The sequence below is a fragment of the Vipera berus genome (assembly GCF_964194415.1).
Source record: "Vipera berus genome assembly, chromosome: 6".
Taxonomy (NCBI): Eukaryota; Metazoa; Chordata; class Lepidosauria; order Squamata; family Viperidae; genus Vipera; species Vipera berus.
In genome coordinates this window covers 63447319-63469530 of record NC_138208.1, presented here as the reverse complement: position 1 = coordinate 63469530, position 22212 = coordinate 63447319, and the positions used below count along the sequence as shown (strand labels likewise).

The 22212-nt window shown below is 38.9% G+C and overlaps 1 protein-coding gene across 2 annotated transcripts in view; it reads right to left on the bottom strand.

Annotated features, from left to right (window-relative positions):
* PLA2G6 (phospholipase A2 group VI) overlaps positions 1-16044 on the bottom strand; it is a 30086-nt gene extending 14042 nt beyond the window's left edge. The window contains exons 1-8 of one of the 2 annotated variants that reach the window (XM_081331408.1): positions 15980-15998; positions 14472-14565; positions 12688-12935; positions 11479-11694; positions 9190-9373; positions 6445-6632; positions 3778-3874; positions 701-883 (exon numbers count right to left, since the gene is read on the bottom strand). In XM_081331408.1, coding sequence (XP_081187534.1) covers positions 701-883; positions 3778-3874; positions 6445-6632; positions 9190-9373; positions 11479-11694; positions 12688-12896 — 1077 coding nt within the window. In that variant the 5' untranslated portion in view covers positions 12897-12935; positions 14472-14565; positions 15980-15998. Of the gene's footprint in view, positions 1-700; positions 884-3777; positions 3875-6444; positions 6633-9189; positions 9374-11478; positions 11695-12687; positions 12936-14471; positions 14566-15979 lie in introns of both variants that reach the window. The other variant, XM_081331407.1, reaches the window with a different exon arrangement.
* Positions 16045-22212: the final 6168 nt, after the last annotated feature.

The window sequence follows — 22212 nt, the reverse complement described above, 5'->3', positions numbered from 1 at the left end:
GAATATCAAACTTTCGGTTAAAAGTTTGCAATGCCATTTCTCAAGGGTAGGCTAAACTTCCACATCCTCAAAACCCCTCTTGGGTAATGAGATCTTTTATGAAGCTCCAGAAGCCCAATAAAGCAGAGAGGCCTAGATGTAGATTTTCCACAATACAAACTGCCAATTGGCTTATCCATCCCAAATAGATCGGGATCTCCAACCTTCTTTTGATTGAATAGCTGTTTTATATAGATAAGAACGGCAGTGGTGAGATAAATATAAAAGCGTATTGGATCGAGTGACTGATGTATCAAGATAAATTTGGAAAGTATGCTCACTGCAGAGATGAGCATAGCCTACACTTGTTGTCTCTATATTCTTTTTTACAAAAACACTGAACTCTGCCAACTGGAAATTGGTACAAAAGACATACAGACGGGTTTAAAGACGCTTGAAACCAAAGATAGATTTTAAGTATCAGAATATAATTTAGTTTTTCTTTCACACATGCAAAGCGAACTTTCTTTGTTAAAGCCAGAGAGGGCACATGGTTAGTTCTATTGCTAGAAAACTGGGAGTGAGAAATGCAGGTAGTTTGCTGCCAAAGCCTTCCAGAAATACCTTGTGGTCAGCCTCTGCTCTCTGTATTTTTAGAAAGAAAGCACCTCTCTCAATTTCCCATCTGCTAGAAAAAATATCCAAATGATGAAAGGCCCACCTGCATGGCCAGATGAAGTGGTGTGTTGCCATTCTTTTCTTTAGTGTTTGGCATGGCTCCGTGTGTCAACAACACCATTGTGCAGTCTAAACGCCCACGCCGCACAGCAATATGAAGGGCTGATTCTCCTGATGCACTGAGGGCATTCACTTCACAGCCGTACTCAATAAGCATCCGGGTCATCTAGTGTCATGAAGAGAGAAAGGACAAATAGGAATTGCAGAATGTGCCCTTCTCTACTCCCAAGAGCTTCTCCTTTGATATTTTTCCTGATGGGACACAGGTTGCGTCATCAGTCCTTTTAAATATGTGTAGCTCTTTTTTTTTAAATTAAAAAAAATGTATTTTTAGTTACCAAACCATTCACCTGTACAGGTAGTCCTCGAGTTATGACCATTCGTTCAGCAACCACTAAAAATTATGGCTGCACTAAACAAAGGGTAGTTGTGCCTGGTCCCCAAAGTTATGGTTGTTGCAGCTCCTCTGCAGTCACGTGATCAACATTTGAACAAGGCAGCTACTATCTAGATTTATTTACATAACAATAAGGCACTTCAAAATGTATTTCAGTCGATCTACAAAATACATTTTTTTTCTTGAAGGTTACAATGACTTTTCCTCTCGTACTTTGTTTAATAGGGTTTATTGCAGGGGTCTTCAAAGTTGGCCCTTTTATGACTTGTGGATTTCAACTCCCAGAATTCCTCAGCCAGCTTGCCTGGCTGAGAAATTCTGGGAGTTGAAGTCCACAAGTCATAAAACGGCCTGGTTTGAAGAGCCCTGGTTTAGTGCATCAAAATGAAAAACAGAGTTGACCATAACCTCACAGAGAGCCAATCTTTTTTATTTGTGCCGCTTTCTGACAACAAGAACCAAAGACACTGCTCTTATCCCTTCGACAACCAAATTAACTTTTCACAGCTAGGGATTTTAATTTTGTTGTTTTAATCAGCATTCTGACAGCCTACTGAATTATGGCGCAAAAGACACACATTTAATGAATCCTATGCCTTGGATTTCGTCTTGGTTGCCAGAATTAAACAAAATTCACCATACTTCAAAACAAAAATCCACTTTCAATTTTTCTGATCATTCACCTGTGTTTCAGCAATAAAACTGCATAATTTATTTTATTACTGCTTTAATTAAATAAACTGGAGTCGGGGGTCCACACTATGGATTTTATGTCACTCATTAGATTTTCTAGCAGGTATATTTTCATCTTCCATCTATTTCAGTTGTATAACAAGTGTTAAAGGTAAAGGTAAAGGTTCCCCCGCACATGTGTGCTAGTCGTTTCCGACTCTAGGGGCCGGTGCTCATCTCCGTTTCATAGCCGAAGAGCCAGCGCTTGTCCGAGGACATCTCCGTGGTCATGTGGCCGGCATGACTAGACGCCAAAGGCGCACGGAACGCTGTTACCTTCCCACCGTAGTGGTCCCTATTTTTCTACTTGCATTTTTACATGCTTTCGAACTGCTAGGTGGGCAGAAGCTGGGATGAGTAACAGGCGCTCACTCTGCTACGCGGCACTCGGGATTCGACCCGCCAAACTGCTGACCTTCCGATCAACAAGCTCAGCGTCCTAACCCAAGCATGCTCCAAATCCTCAGAGAAGTAAACTCTGTATTTTTGGCCAATATAAAGTCCCTTAATACCAACAGCAATAGCACTTATATACCACTTTGTGGTGCTTTACAGCCCTCTGTAAGGGGTTTTACAAAGTCAGCATATTGCCCCCAACAATCTGGGTCCTCATTTTACCAACCGTGGAAGGCTGAGTCAACCATGAGCCGGTAAGAATCAAACTGCTGGTAATCGGCAGACTCAGCCTGCAATACTGCATTCTAACCGCTGCCCCATCACAGCTCTTAATATGATGAACCTTCTAGCGTATAGAGCTACTTGAAATTATAAAAGAGGAAAAGTAACTAGTATAACAGCCCTATGACACTCCAATTTTGTTCATCCCACAAGTGAATAAGCCCCTTTAATGGTTTCGAGCAACCCAGGCACTCAATCTTTCTTACCTGAGATGTGAAATCAAGGATATATCTATATCATAGGAGACACATTTTTTTCAGTAATTCATAAAGGTAAAGGTAAAGGTTCCCCCGCACATGCATGCTAGTCGTTTCCAACTCTAGGGGCTGGTGCTCATCTCCGTTTCAAAGCCAAAGAGTCAGCGCTTGTCCGAGGACGTCTCCGTGGTCATGTGGCCGGCATGACTAGACTCCAAAGGTACACGGAACGCTGTTACCTTCCCACCGTAGTGGTCCCTATTTTTCTACTTGCATTTTTACGTGCTTTCGAACTGCTAGGTTGGCAGAAGCTGGGACGAGTAACAGGCACTCACTCTGTTACGCGGCACTCGGGATTCGACCCGCCAAACTGCCGACCTTCTGATCGACAAGCTCAGCGTCCTAACCCACTGAGTCCCTTAGTAATTCATAGGCTTGGCTTAGATATCAATTTTGCCTAATTTTAGGATCCATTATTTTTGAAAAGTCCATAAATTTACCCCAAGAAAATGAGGGAGTCATATCAGAATCAGAAGACTTACAAGGGTAAATAAATCAATCATTCCTTTGTTTTTATAAAGAGATCGGACATGTGAATAAAATGGCACTTTTATATGTACAAATATTTTTCATTTTCTTCTGTGAGAAAAATATAGCCACATTTTTAAAACTTTCTTAACCGAGTGTCCTACAGTCTTCTCTTAAGCTATCATTCTTGGGTATTCATTTTGTCTAATAAGTAAGATCTTTGTCTGAAGCAAGCATGCTGCAAATTATTCTACATTCAATTTGGTGCTTTGAAAGTAGGATTCTTGAAGCTGGAATACAACTAATGCTGTTTCTCCATAATTTTTACACAACAGCAGAAGAATATTTCCAGGTCTCCTGGTTTTACACAGATATTAACAACCCAGAACCCAGCAAGATCATACATAGTGAAATGTTAGCAATGGACTGGGGGAAAGAATTATTCCCAGGAGAATAAGGCTCCCAGATAGTAAAAGCAAAATTAAAAATAAATGATTTATCATCTCTAATGATATTGTACTTTTTCACCTCTGCATTTCTGGTCCAATGAAGGGGTGTAGCACCATATCGTGGATCCAGAAACTGAATCTGGTTGATTTCTTTATCAAGAAGAATTTCTGCACATCTGGAAGGAAAAATAAACAAAAGATGCCACAAAGATGTCCTGGTCAGCTTTATAAATATTTGCATTTTTAGTATGAATGGAAATTACTTTTCAAAACTCCAGTACCAAGCACATAAGGTACGTTAAAAGCCCTAAGATTCCTATTGGGAATACAGTAAAGCCAAATATAATTGAGCCATTTTGAAATACCACACCTTTAAATGATCATATCCTCTGACTTCACTGCATTATCACTTGTACTTATTCATGGGTCCTCCCCCCCCCCGCTTGTCCTCTCTGCCTTCTTATACCATCTGCTGCACTGTTATCTTGACTGTGGAGTTTCAGTGCTTTTGTCAGCTTTCTGCCAAAATCTCTTGGAGCCCACTGGCTATCTTAAAAGAGTTTTGTTAAAATCTTCAGTATTTTTCCTATGGAGGCAATACTTCCCACTAACACATACATACTCCTGTAACCCATCTGATGGGGCCATGAACAATAAGTGGGTTTGGCACATCTCTCTCCCTCCTTCCCCCCTCCCAAGCTGGCATGTTATACAACAATCTTTTAAGGCAACAATGGCATTTCCCCACCTATTTAATTGTGAAGGGACACTCCCAGGACTCCTGACTGTTCTGCCACTTTGCAGCCACATTCAGAAGTACAAAAATGGGTATAAGATCAGCATCCTACAAAGTTCCGCTTTTAATTCAGACAAGCAAATTACTGCCAGTTTTGTGAGAGTGAAAGATGTGTACTTTGAGGACACTTCCATGCAAGAACTTTCCCTAGTTTGAAATCCTTTTTGTGTGACTTTGGCTTGATTGAAGAGCTTTGGATTTTTCCTGTCTTTGAAACCAGAGAAAATCTGTTTTCTAGGCAAGGGTGTCCCTCCGCTGAGTTTGTTGACAGCTCATTTCCCCATTTGTAACTCTTATCTCACTCTGCATCTTGCCTTTGTGATTTCAGTTGGGTTTACCAGATATTTCAACAGAAAGGGTGGCTGGATGGTTTTGAAGCTTTCACATGAATCACTCGAGGTTTAGAGAAATGCTCTCAGCAGGAAATAAAAACATGGATTTGGAGGTAGGGAAGGAAAATAGCCATACATTTTATTTCCATTTTCACTGAGTGGGAAAGGGGGATATTATTTTCTTTCTTCAGGACCTATGGAGTAAGCTGTGCAGTGATTCTCTGTTCCTTGTTTTTAGCATGGCTTTTCTTTTCTAAGGTCTTAGCTGGTGGAAATTGAAGGTAAATGTATAACAAGGATGGAAGACACCTTGGAGGTCTTCTAATTCAACCCCCTGCTCAATAGGAGACCCTATACCATTTTGGCTGTCCAATCTCTTCTTAAAAACCTCCAGTCATGGATCACCCACAACTTCTGGAGGGAAGCCATTCCACTAATTGTTCTCACTGTCAGGAAATTTCTCCTTAGCTCTAGGTTGGATCTCTCTTCTGTGAGTTTTCATCGTTTACTTCTTGTCTTTGTGGCACCCCCTCAAATATTGGAAAACTATTATCAAGTAATCCCTAATCCTTCTCTTCATTAGACTAGACATACCACCTGGATTTAGGCTGGGGAATGCTTCGGCATACCCCATGCAGCCCGATCCAGACGGAGGTCTTTTCGAAGTCGCTGCATCCGGATGTAAGGCTGGGGGGAGGCATTTGCACCCCTCCCCCCCCCCGCAGTCCAATCTCAGCTTTGGATGAATGTTGCAGTGCCACTCAAGTTGCTCGTAAGGGGGAATGACTGCAGTGGTACTGCAATATTCATAACTTGGGGACTTAAGATTTAAGGTGCTGGTACTTACCTTTAAAGCCCTACATGGCTTAGGCCCGGGATATTTGCAGGACCGTCTGCTACCGGGGATGACTTCCCATCGCCCAGTGCGCTCACACAGAGAGGGCCTCCTCAGGGTGCCGTCGGCCAGACAATGTCGGCTGGCGACCCCCAGGGGGAGGGCCTTCTCTGGGGGAGCACCAGCCCTTTGGAACCAACTCCCCCTTGAGCTTCGGATGGCCCGGGACCCCCGGTCCTTTCGCCGCGACCTTAAAACTTTTTTCTTCCATCAGGCTGACCTGGATTGATGATGGGTTTTTAAATAAGTTTTAATTTTTAACTGTGTAGTTAATTTATTTTGGGGCTGTTATTTAATTCTTTTTTTAATTTTTGTATTGTTGTTTTTTATTGTTGTTAGCCGCCCTGAGTCCTTCGGGAGATAGGGCGGCATATAAGTCCCAAAAATAAATAAATAAATAAATAAATAAATAAACACTAGGGGGCGCTCATCACGTAACTTCGAACTAGTGTTAAGTGAACGCTCGTAACTCGGGGATTACCTGTATAAATGATATTTGAAATCACTATTTGTTCAATATGCAGTCTACACTGGGGAATCTAGTAAAGATCAGCTTCAAAAAATATCCAGATGATGCATGATCTGGAAAGAGTATCACATAGATAACTTATATTACTTGAATACAGATATACCTTGTCTGACCCTAACATAAAGGGGAACAAGTGCATATTCATTACAGTTGGCTAACATATATTCTGATCCCAACAAAGCTAGCAAAGTTACCTTTTCTGTGAATGCTTCATAGCAGTGTGGATGGGATAGCCTAGCACTCCCATGTTATTGCACTTGGCATGAACCTTAAGAAGAGAGTAGACTGCATCTTCTTTGCCCAGCTGGCAGGCCAGGTGTAATGGACTCTGCCCCTCATCATTCAGATGGTCCAAAGCAACAGTTGCTTTTTTGCCTAGGAGCTGAACAATTAAACAAGTTCACTTGTGACTTTCAGCTCCTCTTTCCAGATGTGTTCTCCCCAATTTCCCAGTCAGTATTTTACTTTCACCTAAGGCAGGAGTCGGCAACCTAAAAAAGGAAAAGAGCCACTGGGAACCGGTTCCATCACAAATTAAAAAAAGTGGGAGCCGCGTGCGTGTGTCCATGCACGCGCATGCGCAAAAAACGTTTTGCGCATGCGCAAAACGGTTTTTTGCGCGTGCGCGGACGCACGCGGTTGCCACTTTTTTTAAGTGACATGGAACCGGTTCCCGGTTGCCCGACGGCGACGGCCCGTCTGCAAAGCTGCCGCTTTCGGCAGCTTTGCAGACGGGCCGCAGCAGCTTCCTCGAAGAGCGAAGCCGCTGCCCCTTCGCGCGGAGGTACGCACGCACCTCTCCAAAGGTTTGGGGATGTGCGCGCGCACCTCCGCCCATTCGGGGAGGTGCGCGCGCACCTCTCGGAAGGGGCAGCGGCGTCGCTCTTCGAGAAAGCTGCTGCGGCCCGTCTGCAAAGCTGCCGAAAGCGGCAGCTTTGCAGACGGGCCGCGGCAGCTTCCTCAAAGAGTGGCGCCGCTGCCCCTTCACGCGGAGGTACGCACGCACCTCTCCAAAGGTTTAGGGAGGTGCACGCGCACCTCCGCCCATTCGGGGAGGTGCGCGCGCACCTCTCCAAACGGGCGGTGCCACTCTCCATTTGGAGAGGTGCGCGCGCACCACTGCCCGTTCGAAGAGGTGCGCGTGCACCGGACGGTTGGGAGCCGCAGGAGACGGCTCAAAGAGCCGCATGCGGCTCCGGAACCGCGGGTTGCCGACCCGTGACCTAAGGGAATGCTTTAGCATTACTCAGAATCATTTCAAACCCCTTGAAATATATACAGAAGAGAATCATTTATCTAGATAAGGATGTTGATGATTTTTAAGAGACACGAATCAACTAATATGGACTCTTTACAGTAACATACACTGCTGTGTTTACAGTTCTTGAAAGAGTAAATCAATTCTTCATATATATATATATATATATATATATATATATATATATATATATATATATATATATGTTTTCGTAGATTCTCGCGGGTGTCTGTATGTGTAGATCTAGAGTCTCGGGTTTCTTCCCGCGTTCCTTTCATCTTCAGAAAGTTGTGGCGACGTTTCGACGAAATCCCATCCGTCATCATCAGGCCGGAGTGTTCCTCCTGCTGCATTGCTCCTGGAAGCAGCAGGAGGAACACTCCGGCCTGATGATGACGGATGGGATTTCGTCGAAACGTCGCCACAACTTTCTGAAGATGAAAGGAACGCGGGAAGAAACCCGAGACTCTAGATCTACATATATATATATATATATATATATATATATATGTAGGGTATTATTGTCCTTTTCATGTTATATTTTTTATCAATATATACTGCTCAAAAAAATAAAGGGAACACAAAATAAGACATCCTACTATTAAATACAGTACATTGTGTTGTTTAAGTGTTCCCTTTATTTTTTTGAGCAGTATATATATATACTATAAATCCCTTCATAGAATAATTCAAAATTATACAGATGATTGCAATTCTAAGAATATTTGTAATTAACAAATGCTAGGCTCCTTCAAGGTTTATATTAATACTTCATTTTCTGAATTTCTGCTTTAATGCTAAATAAATCTTGTTACTGTGTATTCCATTATCCATCTAAAAATAGGAAAGGCTCTTTAAGTATAATGATTATAGAAGTATTACTAGTACTTCATCTGCAAATAAATTAATTTTGAAAATAAATTTAATTTTCATTTATTCTGCCTTGCTACTTGTAAAGATTTTTTTGTGATTGCAAATATTGACAAACAACTTTGGTTTAAATATATTTAATATCTGATTTTAAGCACTTTAGTTTTAAATGAACTTTTTAACCATATCAAAGATCTAATAATTAATGTTATATCCAAAAAGAAAAAAAAATTACATTGCAAACGATCAAATTCTTCCCATCATCCACAAAAGTTACTACTTACTTTTCTTCAGTGTTCAAGTGTTCGAATTTCTGCAAACAGACCCTTGAGCCCATTGTGGGAATTTGGGGAGGGAGAATATTTGGAAACAGAATTGATGGACAGGAGAGTACATTGCATAGGTGAGACAAACATTAAACATTTTCCCTAAATAGTGCATATATGTGCACATATATAGAGTGCATACATAAATAAGATGCATAGATGCAAACTTCTGCTTCTCCTGCACTTCAGATAGGCTAGGAAAAGGCAAGCATTTCCTTCCCTCGTGGTCATTCGTCCCCCCCCCCAACAATTTCACTCCCCCTGTGTAAAACAATTCAAGACAAGAACAGGGTCATGCATCTCAGAGTTTGCAGTTCCGCTGTACTTTACTGAATCACAAACAAGCTTCGCTGGGAAGAAGAGTCGAGCAACTTTTCAACTCTTCCCACGTTTGGAAAGCTCCATTCCGCCCTTCCTTAGACTTACACCATTTCATTCTACCTTATGCTTTCCTCCTGCTAGCAGGAGACTCCTTAAACTCTCACCTCTATAATCTTTGGGTTGCTCCCTCGAACAGCATAGTGGAAGACAGTTTCTCCGTTTCTGTCTGTAAGATCAACACGGGCATGGCACTCCTCCATCAGCTCCTTCAGACATTCAAAATCACCTTTTTGGCAGGCTAAGTGAAGTGGGGTGCATTCATTGTCAGAACTGTTGCTATTTATGCAGCTAAAAAAAAGATAAAGTAATGTTGTGTATGCACTTACGTATAAAACCAGCCGGTCTACCCAAAGGATTTTTTTCTAAAAGTTGTGGCATTATTTGATTTTTAAATCCTGCTGTTCTTCTATTTATTGAGATTCAGGCCAGATTTGCAAATAAATTGCTGGACATTTGTAAAGCATTTGTGTTTCCACTACTATTTTCAATATGATAAAAAAATCCTTTAAAAATTATAGTTGTTTTTTTTTTACTTAAGAGCTAAAACACAAGAGACTCTGGATCTTTGTTGCTGAAATACCTTGAACCACACATGAGTGGAAGACACATTCCTATGTACTGGTGGATTTCTGAATAATCTGAAATAGGTGAAAAATTGGAAATTTGTGGTTTTTCTAAGCAATTTTTGAGATCTTAACTCGTGTTCTCTAATCATTCTGATTTGTATTCCAATAATAATATAATGTACTGTTTTAACAAATCAGTGTAAAATATTAGGTTATTGGCTCAAACAGACAAGTTGCTAGGTTTTGTGGGCTATCTTATTTCATTAAAGAAAAATAAAATAAAATGAAGTTAAAGTCGGCCTTAACTCAGCTTATAACAACTGGGTTCACATTTCATGCTAAACTACTGTTTAATACAGGGGTCCTCAAACTCGGCCCTTTTATGACTCATGGACTTCAACTCCCAGAATTCCTCAGCCAGACACGCTGGTTTAATACATCACAGCCAACCAGGTCCATACCATAGATAAGCCAAAGAAAAAGAAGGGGTCTATTGGATCAAGGCAGTAGTCCATCCAGTCCAGCATTCTCTGTCGGGTGCTGTCTAACCATGTGCATTCGGGAAGTTAACAAGACGTGCACAGGAGGATGGAAGCCTTTTCCACTATTGTTTCTTAGCAGTTGGCACTGACAGTAACCATGCTGGCTATGGGTGGTTATGAAGATTGTAAATAGCCATCAAACCTACTACTGTAATCACTGGAACCCCATTCTTGTCTCTTCCCTCCCTTTTTAAAACCATCTGAATTGTTGGCCATCAGTACATCTCGTGGCAGCAGATTCCACATTTTAATTATATGTTAAGTCAATTCACAATACTTATTAGGCTTGAATCTCCATATATTTAGCTTAATGGATGAACCTGACTTTTAAGGTTAAAAAGGAGAGAGAAAAACATTTCTTTCTCCAAGCACGGTTTTATACAATTCTATCAGGACTCTGCTGACCCATCTTTGCTTAAGTGGAGAAAAAATCAAATACTGTGGCTTTTTCTTACAGAGAAGCTCCTCTAACTACTTGTATTCTAGTTCCTTTTTTTGCAGAACAACAACAACAATAAAAGTTGGAAGGGACCTTGGAGGCCATCTAATCCAACCCCCTGCTCAGGCAGGAAACCCTATACTATTTCAGACAAATGGCTGTCCAGTCTCTTCTTAAAAACTTCCAGTGTTGGAGCATTCACAACTTCTGGAGGCAGGTTGTTCTACTGGTTAATTGTTCTAATGTATATATTCAATTTATATATTGAATGTTTTATTTTCAGTTCCCTTACTAATCATTCCAATCTGATTATCTCTGTTTTCCCAATACTGTTCAAAGTTATAACAGCAATGAAAAAAGTGACTTGACCGTTTTTCATACATCCTCTGCAGCATCTCCATGGTCATGTGATCAAAATTCAGACACTTGGCAACTGATTCATATTTATGACGGCTGCAGTGTCCTGGGGTCATATAATCCCTTTTGCAACCTCTAACATGCAGTGTCAATGGGGAAGCCAGATTCACTTAACAACCATTTCACTAACCTAACAACTTCAGTGATTCACTTGACAATTGTGGCAAGAAAGGTCATAAAATGGGGCAAAATTCACTTAACAAATGTCTCACTTAGCAACAGAATTGTTAGGCTCAATTGTGGTTTGTAAGTTGAGGACAACCTGTAGTTGTGTGCCCATTGACATTATCACCAAGTTATAAACCATGACTCCAAGATCTCTTGTTATTTAGATTTGATTACTTAGATTTGATTACTCCACATGTGATGCTTGGGGAGTTTGTGCCCATGTCAATCTATTTGGTACAAAAGACCTATCCCACATCATACCTCAGAATGAGATTGTGTCGGAAGCTTCCCAGAAGTCCACACTCTACAGCTATGTGTGCTAGTGACCAGCTGGGGTGACTTCGTAAACAGTCGGTCAGCTGTTGCAAAGTTTCCAGAGGCAAAGGATCATGATAGCTCTCATAGAAGGGACGCAACTGCTTTGCGTACAGATCAAAATATTCATGTGCACTTGATTCACTGTCAACTTGAAAAAGCCTACAAAGGAAAAGGTTTTAGAACTTTTATAACCTTTTATAACCTTTCTATGACTGTAATAAAATGGAAGTCAATGCAATCACCCCAAATCTTGAAATTTGAGAGAACAGAAATTGAGGCACCTTACAATCGATTTCAAAAGCAGTTCCATATAAACTTTATTAAAAATAGCTGATTATAAGCATAAAAAATATGAAACAAGGAAGCCAAATAATTCACAAATGTAAAGAAAAAATAGCATGGCAACAGGAAGTTCAAATATTTTCTTTATTCTTTCACAACCTTGGTGGAGCAGTGGGCTAAAGCCTCCTTAAGTAACACCAGCTGCCTGCAATTAGTGCAGGTTCGAGTCCCACCAGGCTCAAGGTTGACTCAGCCTTCCATCCTTCCGAGGTAAGTAAAATGAGGACCCAGATTGTTGGGGGCAATAAGCTGACTTTGTAAAAATGCCGCTTGGGGGCCCCCGAAAGCCCTAATAAGCAAGCATATACATAGAATGAAGGCTATTGCTAAGCACATTGATTTGGGCTTCTTAGATTGTAAGCCGCCCTGAGTCTTCGGAGAAGGGCGGGATATAAATGGGATTTTTAAAAAAACATGTACCCTTTACTAAAGCAGAGGAAAAATATAATGTTCTCTCATTACTGCCAGCTATGTACATAATCAAAAATTTACTGGGCTGCAAAATTGTGCAGTATCTCACCAAGAAACTAGTAGTGCTGAAGCACATTTTAATTTCTTTGTCAGTTTGCAAGGAACAAACCACCTTTTATCAAGCAGTTAAGAACAAATCCGGTCTTTTGTTTCTTTTGTTTCTGTGTCAGATATGAAGCCAATTCCCTCACTCACCTACAGCAACCAGAAACAGAAAGCATATTTCTGTTCCTTTACATGCCTTCCAAGCCATCATTCATATCTTCTTTCGTATTTCTTTGTTCTCAACCTCTCATATGAACAGATAAAAGGTAAAAAAAATAAAAATCTTTTACTTACCTTAAGGCAGAACTTTGATTCTGAGGGTGAATAAGCAGACAATCCCAGGATCGAGCTGAACTGTTTTCATACAAGACTATCCTATCTTCTTGTTTAACGATGTTCCGAGAAGTATATTCTGTCAGGGATACCTCCTTTACCCGGTGAGGGTTTGTGAACAAGTGGGTGACATTGTTCAGAGTATGGACAAGTCGTCCAAAGAACTGCATGCCTCAAAAATATGTCGTAAGCAATCTTCTTTCAATACTCTGGCAACAAAGAAAAATTCTTTATTCCCACAATATCATGGACATTCACTAACTCTGATCTAGCATAACCATTAATCTCTCCATCAGTTACTGCAGTGTGTAATGATGTAAAATGGATCAGCCTTACTTGTATGGAGCCCACTACTTATGTTCACTGGATTGGGGAATTCAAACTGGTTTAGTGGTTAAGTTACTAGGCTAGAAGCCAGAAAACTATGAGTTCTAGTCCAACCTTAGGCAAGAAAGCCAGCTGAGTGACTTTGGGTCAGTCACTCTCTTTTAGCCCAACTCACCCCACAAGGTTGTTGTGGTGGTAGAAATAGGAGAAAAAGGAGTACTGGGTGTGTTCGCCACCTTGAGTTATTAAATACAAATAAATAAGCAAACAAACAAGCAGACTCTTGTTAGAAATATCTACTATGATATTCATCCAACGTTGAAGCAACAAAGTAGCCAAGAGGACCAGAGATCAACAGGCTGAAAAATGGTCCTTTATGACCTCTCTTCATAAATGAACAAGACAGTTTGGCTTGTACAGCCTATTTCCATATTACAAGTCTACATTGAATAGAATTAAAAAAGAAACTTTACTTAATATCCTTGCATCCTTTACAGACCTAAGATTTTGGTTCCAAAGGCAAACTCCTATTAAGAGAAGTTAATACATTAATTTGATTTTAATACAGAAAATATTAAATAATTTGTAATTCAAACTACATTGGACAGATTAAATATTTTCCAGTTACAGATGATTTAATACAGAAAATATTAAATAATTTGTAACTCAAACTACATTGGATAGATTAAATATTTTCCAGTTACAGGTGATTTATTGCAATAAAAATATCAGTACTGATATTTTGGGGCCCTGTTTTAGCACTGGAGGATTTAGTTTGTAGAAAACATGTCTGTTCTCCTTGCACTATACTCTGCGAAATCATTCTACCATTCAGCTGGTGAAGATCTTCCTTTTTCACTTGCCTTGGGAGCAGCTCTCCACAGAATTACTCTCCAGTGCAGTGATCTTTTGGTGAAATCAGTGCATTTTGGGGAATGGCAGAGTTCTTCATTAAGACAAAACAGTAAATATGCAGTAGATTCTTCTTTATAAATATTGTTTAAGAGACATATTTTGAGTCTTTTCTTAAAGTAAATTTTGAACTAAAAACATTCTGGCAGATTATATGCTATCTGAAATAATGTTAAAAATAGTTTGGGTTGCTGTAGTTAATGTTTGTATAATTATGTTCTGCTTTCTTCTATTTGTTTTCAGGGTAAATTTTTTATAAGAAAAAATGGTATTTTTTATTTAAATTAATTATATATAAATACATTTCCTTGGCATATGAACATTGGGAAGCCACTTCCAATCTCTAGTATATATGAACAAATTCAGCACTGTATACTTATTTGCAGTGTACATCATAACATAATATATGCTAGACTTGTATACTTTTTTAAAAAATGATTCTATGCCAAGGATTCAGAGTTCAGATTTGCTTTGAGTATACAAATCAATGACAAGAACAAGTGTACCTAATTTTTATTCAGACTTCTTTCTTCTTTCTTTGGTTTTATGGTTTTACTTGCAGAAGACCAAGGAAAAATGTAAGCAGCAGTCTTCTACTCACTGTATAAAAATATACATGGGAAAAGGAGAAGTGAAATCTAATTCAACAATATTAGAAAAAAACAGCAAAGTCTTGAAAGCTATTCTTGGAATTTTTAGAGTAGTATTTGTTGTGTTTCTTTACTAATCTAACCTTGCATCCTTCTAGGGGAAGATTATTATTGCATTAAAATGGAACAGGGGAAAGAATTTAAGGAACATTATGATAAAGCATTTTTTGACATCACAAATATTTCCATTTGTTTATTTCTATGCTTTTGAATTATATCCAAGCTTTTATTAGTGTAACTCAGAAACTTGTTCTTCATGCTAAAAGGAATACCATGGAAACAAAGGGAAAAATTTCCACATCAGGAGAGCATTTTCTTCACTGCTGAATGTAATGGTCCATATTCTGTACCTCTATGCAAAATCTTTTTTTTTTCAGTTAAGGCTGACAAATCTTTCAGAACCCATTAAAATAACAATAATATAATATAATAATATGTGGCTTTTTAAAAAGAAAGTTCTAACAAATTTCCTCAAGATGAAATAAATTATCTAAGTCTTGTTTAAGGAAATAAATGCACATGTTCCTAAACTAAGTAAGTTAATTTTGAAAAGACCAATATATATGTGGAAACAGTGATTTTTATCAGTGTAAAATTTTAATTATTCTGTCAGCTGCTGATTACAATACTTTAAAAAGGCATGAATAATACCAATCCTTGTGTTTTCAAGTGTTTCAAGTGACTTAAAAGCTCTTGAAATAAATAGTCATGTTTGGTTTATTTAAAAAACAATTAACTAGATTCATATAGCTCACCAAGCAAATCAAATAACCTAATTTCTAGCTAACCACAATATGCAAATATAATTTATGCAGTTTTATTTAGAAACCACCCTTTTTCCTGGTAGGGTTTTTTCCTTTAAGATTTTGCAGGAGATAAAAACTTCACACTTCTCCATTTACAGAGTGGCTGCAGATTGTAAAATTACGAAGAAGAAACCCTATCCAGCATTTCTTTCAGGAGATAAACCCACACTGTAGTATATTAAGGACTATGTCAAAGTATTATAATTCTCCAACCCCAGAATCAAATAACGGATTGAAGGTATATCGGAGTCAATTGAGGCATCTTTGAATAATCTGCAATAGGTTAACACAGTTTTCTTTTTCCTAACGGCAAAAGGCCTTCTTTGGAGGATTTTTAAAAGGAAAGTTGGGAGGAAACCAGGAATAATATGCGAAAACTCGTCTTAAACTAAATTCCTGGGTTGTGCTGCGGGGCTCAGAGGTACCAGCTTCTTAATACCCATTTCTGATCCCCTTTGCTTCCAGAAATGTTTTCCAACAAGTAAAATCCGGATTTTAAATACTGCTAACAAGCAAAGCCTCTCAAACTTTCTCTCTCTTGTAAAACCTCGCACTCACCTCCTACTTAGCTATTATTCACCCAGCTATTTCCGCCAACAAAGTCCCAGTTGCCTCACGTGATCACGCCTCTACCAATTACGATCTGCTGCCTCGTTGATGACTCACAGGATCTTCTTAACAGGGCGGCAATGATTACGCGCGGACGACCATTACGCCTCGACGTGGAGGAGGCAGATCAACCATCTTTATGCCGGGCGGATGTTAGTTTAATACAGTAGAACCGAAGCCGCCATGTTTGTAAAGCTGGGCGGGGGGGTAGGGCGTAGAGTACTGTTTCCATCTTATTATGTGTTCGTGTTTACGGTGTCGTAACGTTGGCGACGTGTTCGAGTCGAGAGCAAATAATAAAAGCTTATTGAGGACTAGAAGCATGGGAGAAAATGTATACAGAGGATTACAAGGGGAAGATGCAAAATAAAGACTCCCAGAAAGAAATGCGGGATATAGATAAAAATGAAGTTTTCTCATTGGTGCGAAGGTTGCAAAGCCTAAACCCCACTGAATGCAATACCTGCTAGCACTGCAAACGAGAGACTGAGAGACAGGCTAAGGTTGATTCGGGCACCGTAGGCTCTTTATGGGTAGTACAGGTAGTCCTCGACTTCATTTAGTTACAATGGCACTGAAAAAAATGATTTATTGATCATTTTTCACAGTTGTTATTGCTGAACTAGTACAGGCATACCCTGGAAATATTGCAGATTTGGTTCTAGACTCCAGCAATAAAGTCTATATCACAATAAAGTGAGTTGCACTATTTTTTTTTTATTTTCCAGTGCATACAAAAGTGATACCTATATTAGACTGTAGTCTATAAAGTGTTCACTATATCTAAAAAGATGTACATATCTTAATTAAAAAAAATTCTTAAAGAATGGTAATAGAGGGTTTTGTAAAAAAAATATGCAAAGTGCAATAAAACTAAGTATAATAAAACTGGGTATACCTGTACATATGTTTGGCTGTAAATTAACCTTTAGGAGATTTTTTTTTTCAAACACCTGATTATAAGAGTATCTGAGTTTATATTTCTATTTTGATGTGATAAGGATTACAAATTTGAAAAATAAGCATACAGCATTTTGCCTTCTCTGCACCTTGAAACTGATATATTGAAGGAGAAACAAAATGTCTATATATGTCATTACATTAACTCATGAATAACTGCAACTGTAATTGAAAATTGCAAAAAAATGAAAAGACTATGATTGATATTAATTGATAAGAACCTCACATTTATTGAGGGTAAGGCTATCAACGGTGCCTATATATTTCCAAAATCAAAATGATTCCTTTTAATTGGACTTCCCACCATCCCAGTTATGCTTATATTAGGAAAGATGATCCGCTTGGAAGACTACGTGCTTAGATTGTGGCAAAAGTACTCTAACAAACTGCAGATACTGAACAACATATTTCCAGGGATTGGATGTCCTGTTCCTCATATTCCAGCTGAGGCTAACCCCTTAGCACAGGGGTAGGCAACCTCGGCTCTTTTATGACTCATGGACTTCAACTCCCAGAATTCCTGAGCCAGCTGGCTGGCTCAGGAATTCTGGGAGTTGAAGTCCATGAGTCATAAAAGAGCCGAGGTTGCCTACCCCTGCCTTAGCAGATCATGTCTCCACTACTCGTATCCTGTGTGGAACTCTTGTCTTTCCCACAATTGCCACAATAGTGGGAAAATTGATGTTCAGCAGTGTTAATTCTAATCTTCAAAGAACAATTTTGGGTGGAACAGATTAATGCATGATACTAGAGTCATAGTTTGTTGAACTGATTAGGTTGGCTGGGGTCTCATGATAAAATATCCAATCACCTTTCAGAGTGGAATATTTTGTAAACCCAGTTCAAATTGTTAAGGTTGTTGAACAAGAGAATGTACATTCCACAGGAATTGGTTGTCTGTTGTAGTAGATAGACAAGGTGAACTTTGTTACCAATTTAGGAGAGATGTCTTTATATCCTTATCACAGTGATTGTCAATGATTCTGTTTAAATTCTACAATTTTGAATACTTTGTTAAATAAACATTAACCCAGCAACATTGTTAAAGACTTAGCTTGGGTTCACACAGTATATTGTGATATAATATGGTTTGTGTTGTGTTATGCACCCAACCATTGTGATATATGTGTACATATAAATATTACTTACAGTGATGTCTAAATGTAGCCTTACTCAACAAACTGTTTTAAAAATCACACAGTATATATTTAATATCATTTTATTAAGTTTAGTACCAGAGGGCACTATTTAGATAGCCTTGGTTTGTTTTGTTAATCAGTGTGATAAAAGAGGTTGTGATAAAAATCAGTGTGATAAAAAATGAATTTCCTACACACAAATGATACTGTTCTGCATGATTATATATGGTGTGGTGATTCTTACTCATTTTAGTGACTAATGTTAGTCATGAAAATCATCCTTCAAAAAAGCCAGCATTTACTTGCAGATCCCTGTCTTTAACTTTATGTTACTATTATGTAAGAATGAAGCTGAACTTTAAAAAACAAAACAAAGTTATTTGGTTTGGTATGAATAAATGGAACCTGTTGGTTGAGTTTAAATAGCAACATTTTCTTAGCCATGTCTAGAAGTGAGGCAGGTCTGGGTGCAAATTTGGAATATTAGATGTTTACCTACACAATATTCCTGTTCTTGCTTTGTGACATTGGATGCCATTTCTGAGGCTATGAAAGACCACAGTCCTCTTTAAGAAAAATGTAAAGCATTCCATAATGGGCATGCTAGCTATAGATGTACTGTATTCCAACACTAGAAAAGGTGGACTCATACAGATCTATCCAAGTGCCAAGCCTTAAGTTATTCAAACATTTTCAGAGGAAACAATAGAAACCCTTTAGAAGTAAATTGCAGTGCTTTGGAAAACAGCCCATTCATTCTGAAAACCTGTTATTGTTGAAACGATTTCCCATAGCCTGCTTTAAAAGATGAAGTACCAACACTGCAATCTGATATATTTTGGAATTTAGTGGTAGTACAAATTCAATCTATCTATATGCTACTAGAATTCTCATCGTGAACTTTAACTGGGTGAAATGGTGCGCCAGAGGGCAACAGTTTTTGAAATAAGGCTATCTCCAATGGACTAATTTATAGAAAGTGTCTAAAATCTGGGACCCATACGGTAATTCCTGAAAAACTGAAATTTGGGGAATTTGTGGCTGCTTCAATGCTACTAGCTGATGCTGCACTGCTGTTGCAGTCATGTCATCTTCATTTTCAGGGTTCTATTACAGTTTTCCAGCAAGTCTTACAATCCCTTGCTCCTTCCCCAGCCAGCAGCAGTCACGTAAGCTGCCTGCTAGAAAGGGAAGGGAAGAAGATTTCTGACACTTTGCAGGATTCCCTTGAGAAATCACTCCTGCTCACACTTCTTTTCTGCCTATCCTTGGTCATTCTGTGTCTCTGTTTAAGAAAGGAAATAATGTACTGTATTTCTGAAATGGTGACCCAATGGGGTATTGGTTACATCAATATTAATTTATAATAACTAAGGTTCATCCTTTTTATAGAAATATCTGTTCTGAAGCAAGACACTTGAAGCTATACTTAGTTCTGAGAGAAATATTGATCCAGTTTTTTTGCTGCTGTAGATCACAAGAGTTCATTACAGCATTACTTTGGGATTTTATTTTGTGTAGGATGCTGGGTACAGTTCAGCGTAGTGATTTTGACTTTTAAAGCCTTTAGCATTTTGATCCTACCATGTCCTCTTCATCTTTAAAGGTAAAGGTTCCCCCGCACATGCGTGCTAGTCGTTTCCAACTCTAGGAGCCGGTGCTCATCTCCGTTTCAAAGCCGAAGAGCCAGCACTTGTCCGAGGACATCTCCATGGTCATGTGGCCGGCATGACTAGGCGCCAAAGGCGCACGGAACGCTGTTACCTTCCCACCGTAGTGGTCCCTATTTTTCTACTTGCATTTTTACGTGCTTTCGAACTGCTAGGTTGGCAGAAGCTGGGACAAGTAACAGGCGCTCACTCCATTACGGGGCACTCAGGATTCGACCCGCCAAACTGCCGACCTTTTGATCGACAAGCTCAGCGTCCTAACCCACTGAGCCACCACGTCCCTTCTTCATCTTTAAGACATCATAAAACTATGAACTACAGACATGACGTCTTCATCTTTAAGTAGTAGGCTTCTTGTTTGAATATTCAGATACCCTACTCCACCAAAAGACTTTGATATGCATCAGAGGACAACTCTCCATCTTCTAGGACTGCTGAGTTCAAATCTGGTGTAAAGAAAATCAGGTGAAGAGCAAGGACTTTTCATTATGTTGAGCAGCATAGCACAGCAATAGCCCCTGGACAGACACAAATTAATAGATACAAGGTTCACTTCATTACAGCTTTCTCTGTTGTGGTCAGAGATACTATATTACTATTTAAATAGTAGTAATTGCATATGTTGTTTTTATTTAGTTACTTATTAGAGTAATTTGTTATTAAATAATTCTGTGCTTGGGTGAACATTAGAGATGATTTTTAAAAAGTATTTATCAATTACCTTATACACTCTACCTTACTTCTTTGAGCTCTCAAAGCACTTCAACTCCTATGGATGCACCTGGAATCTGTTTTTATTTTGTACTCACAACTACTGTGCAAGTACTTGAACTGAGTGACGAACTTAGTAAATTTTCATGACTGAAAGTGAAAGTGGAGTTTCCCATCCCTAGTCCAATGCTATTACTCACTGCATCACACTGACATGCATTTTAATTAAAATCTGTATTCTTTATTATGCATTCCTCCCCCATCCCCATTCCAGGTTTTTTTTGCTGATGCTCACATGGCCTCTTTAACACTGAATAGTTAGATCAGCAAAAAATATATAACGAAATGTTCTTGAAAACTGAAGGACAATAGCCTCTATTAATTCATCAAAGTGTGAACAGAGTTCAGGAAGGCCAGTAAAACTTCTTTTCCAGATGGTCATGATATGCAAATTGCATTGTGCAGATGTGACCTTAATCTAAAGGGTCTTTCATCTGCATTGTGTGCATTATCTTTCACTATCATTATTGTAATTTCTATTCCATAGGCTGTTTAACAGGATAGTCTTATGTATATTTATTCAGAAGAAAGTCAAAAGTCTATTTCCTTTTCAATTAGTAATTTTGAATTCATCTATGCCAGACATGTCAAACTCGTGATGACATGTGATGTCACATGACGTATCAGAGCTTTTTCCCCATTGCCCGCAATGGGGTGGGTGCGGTTTCGTTGCGACGCGTCCGGCCCGCAGGCCGGCAGTTTGACACCCTTGATCTATGCCAGGGGTGTCAAACTCAATTTCTTTTTTTTTTATTTAAAAAGTTTTACAATACATTTTGGCTTTAATCCCCCCCTCCCCCACCCCCACCCAACCCTCCCTATCCCTCTCCCCCATTCCCTCCTCCCCCCCCCCGACTTCCCAGAGCTAAATACAGGGTATAAAATCAAAAAACAAACATAAGCACCCCTATGTTATCAGCAATAAACTATTAATTCTATCTCCCTCTAGCTCATGTAAAATGAATACAAACAATACTGTATTAATATTACAAATAAAGTAAAAAAGAAAAAGAGGAAAACAGAAAAAGAGCTTTACTCAGAATAGATTTTCTTAATCCCAGTCCTTATTCATATTAATTTCAAAAAGAAAAAAAAAGAAGAAAAAAAAACCTTTCACCTACTATTTACATTCTCCAACCTTTCTCTAATTTAAACAAATTCTCAGTTACGCGCCAAAAGCGCCTATCTCTATTAACCTTAATAATCTCCAACCAAACTAAACCATGATCAAAAATAATTCTTGCATGTATCACGCCAAATGTCTCGCAGTTAATAAAAAGAGTAGAAAAAAAAGGTTTAAGCAGTCTGTAAGACAACTTGTTGTTAATTAGGAGCTTGCATACCCATTCTTAGTTCAACACATACTTTTAGTCCATAACCCTAATATACTTTTCTAACAAGCAAATAACATCAATCTTAAATTGTGTTAAATATTTTAAAAAAAACTTTCTTTCTCCTCTATGATAAATTTAATCCATTGACATTCTAATTTAAAAATTTAATCACCAATCTTAACGCCCCAAAGCTTTTGGAGCACGTCTGTCATGACCCCCAAAACTTCTTTGGACCGCGCCCCTCCCACATCTTCACTGTAAGTACACTTTGGAGATTCCATAACTTTCTGCTGGTCTTGCTCTTGCTC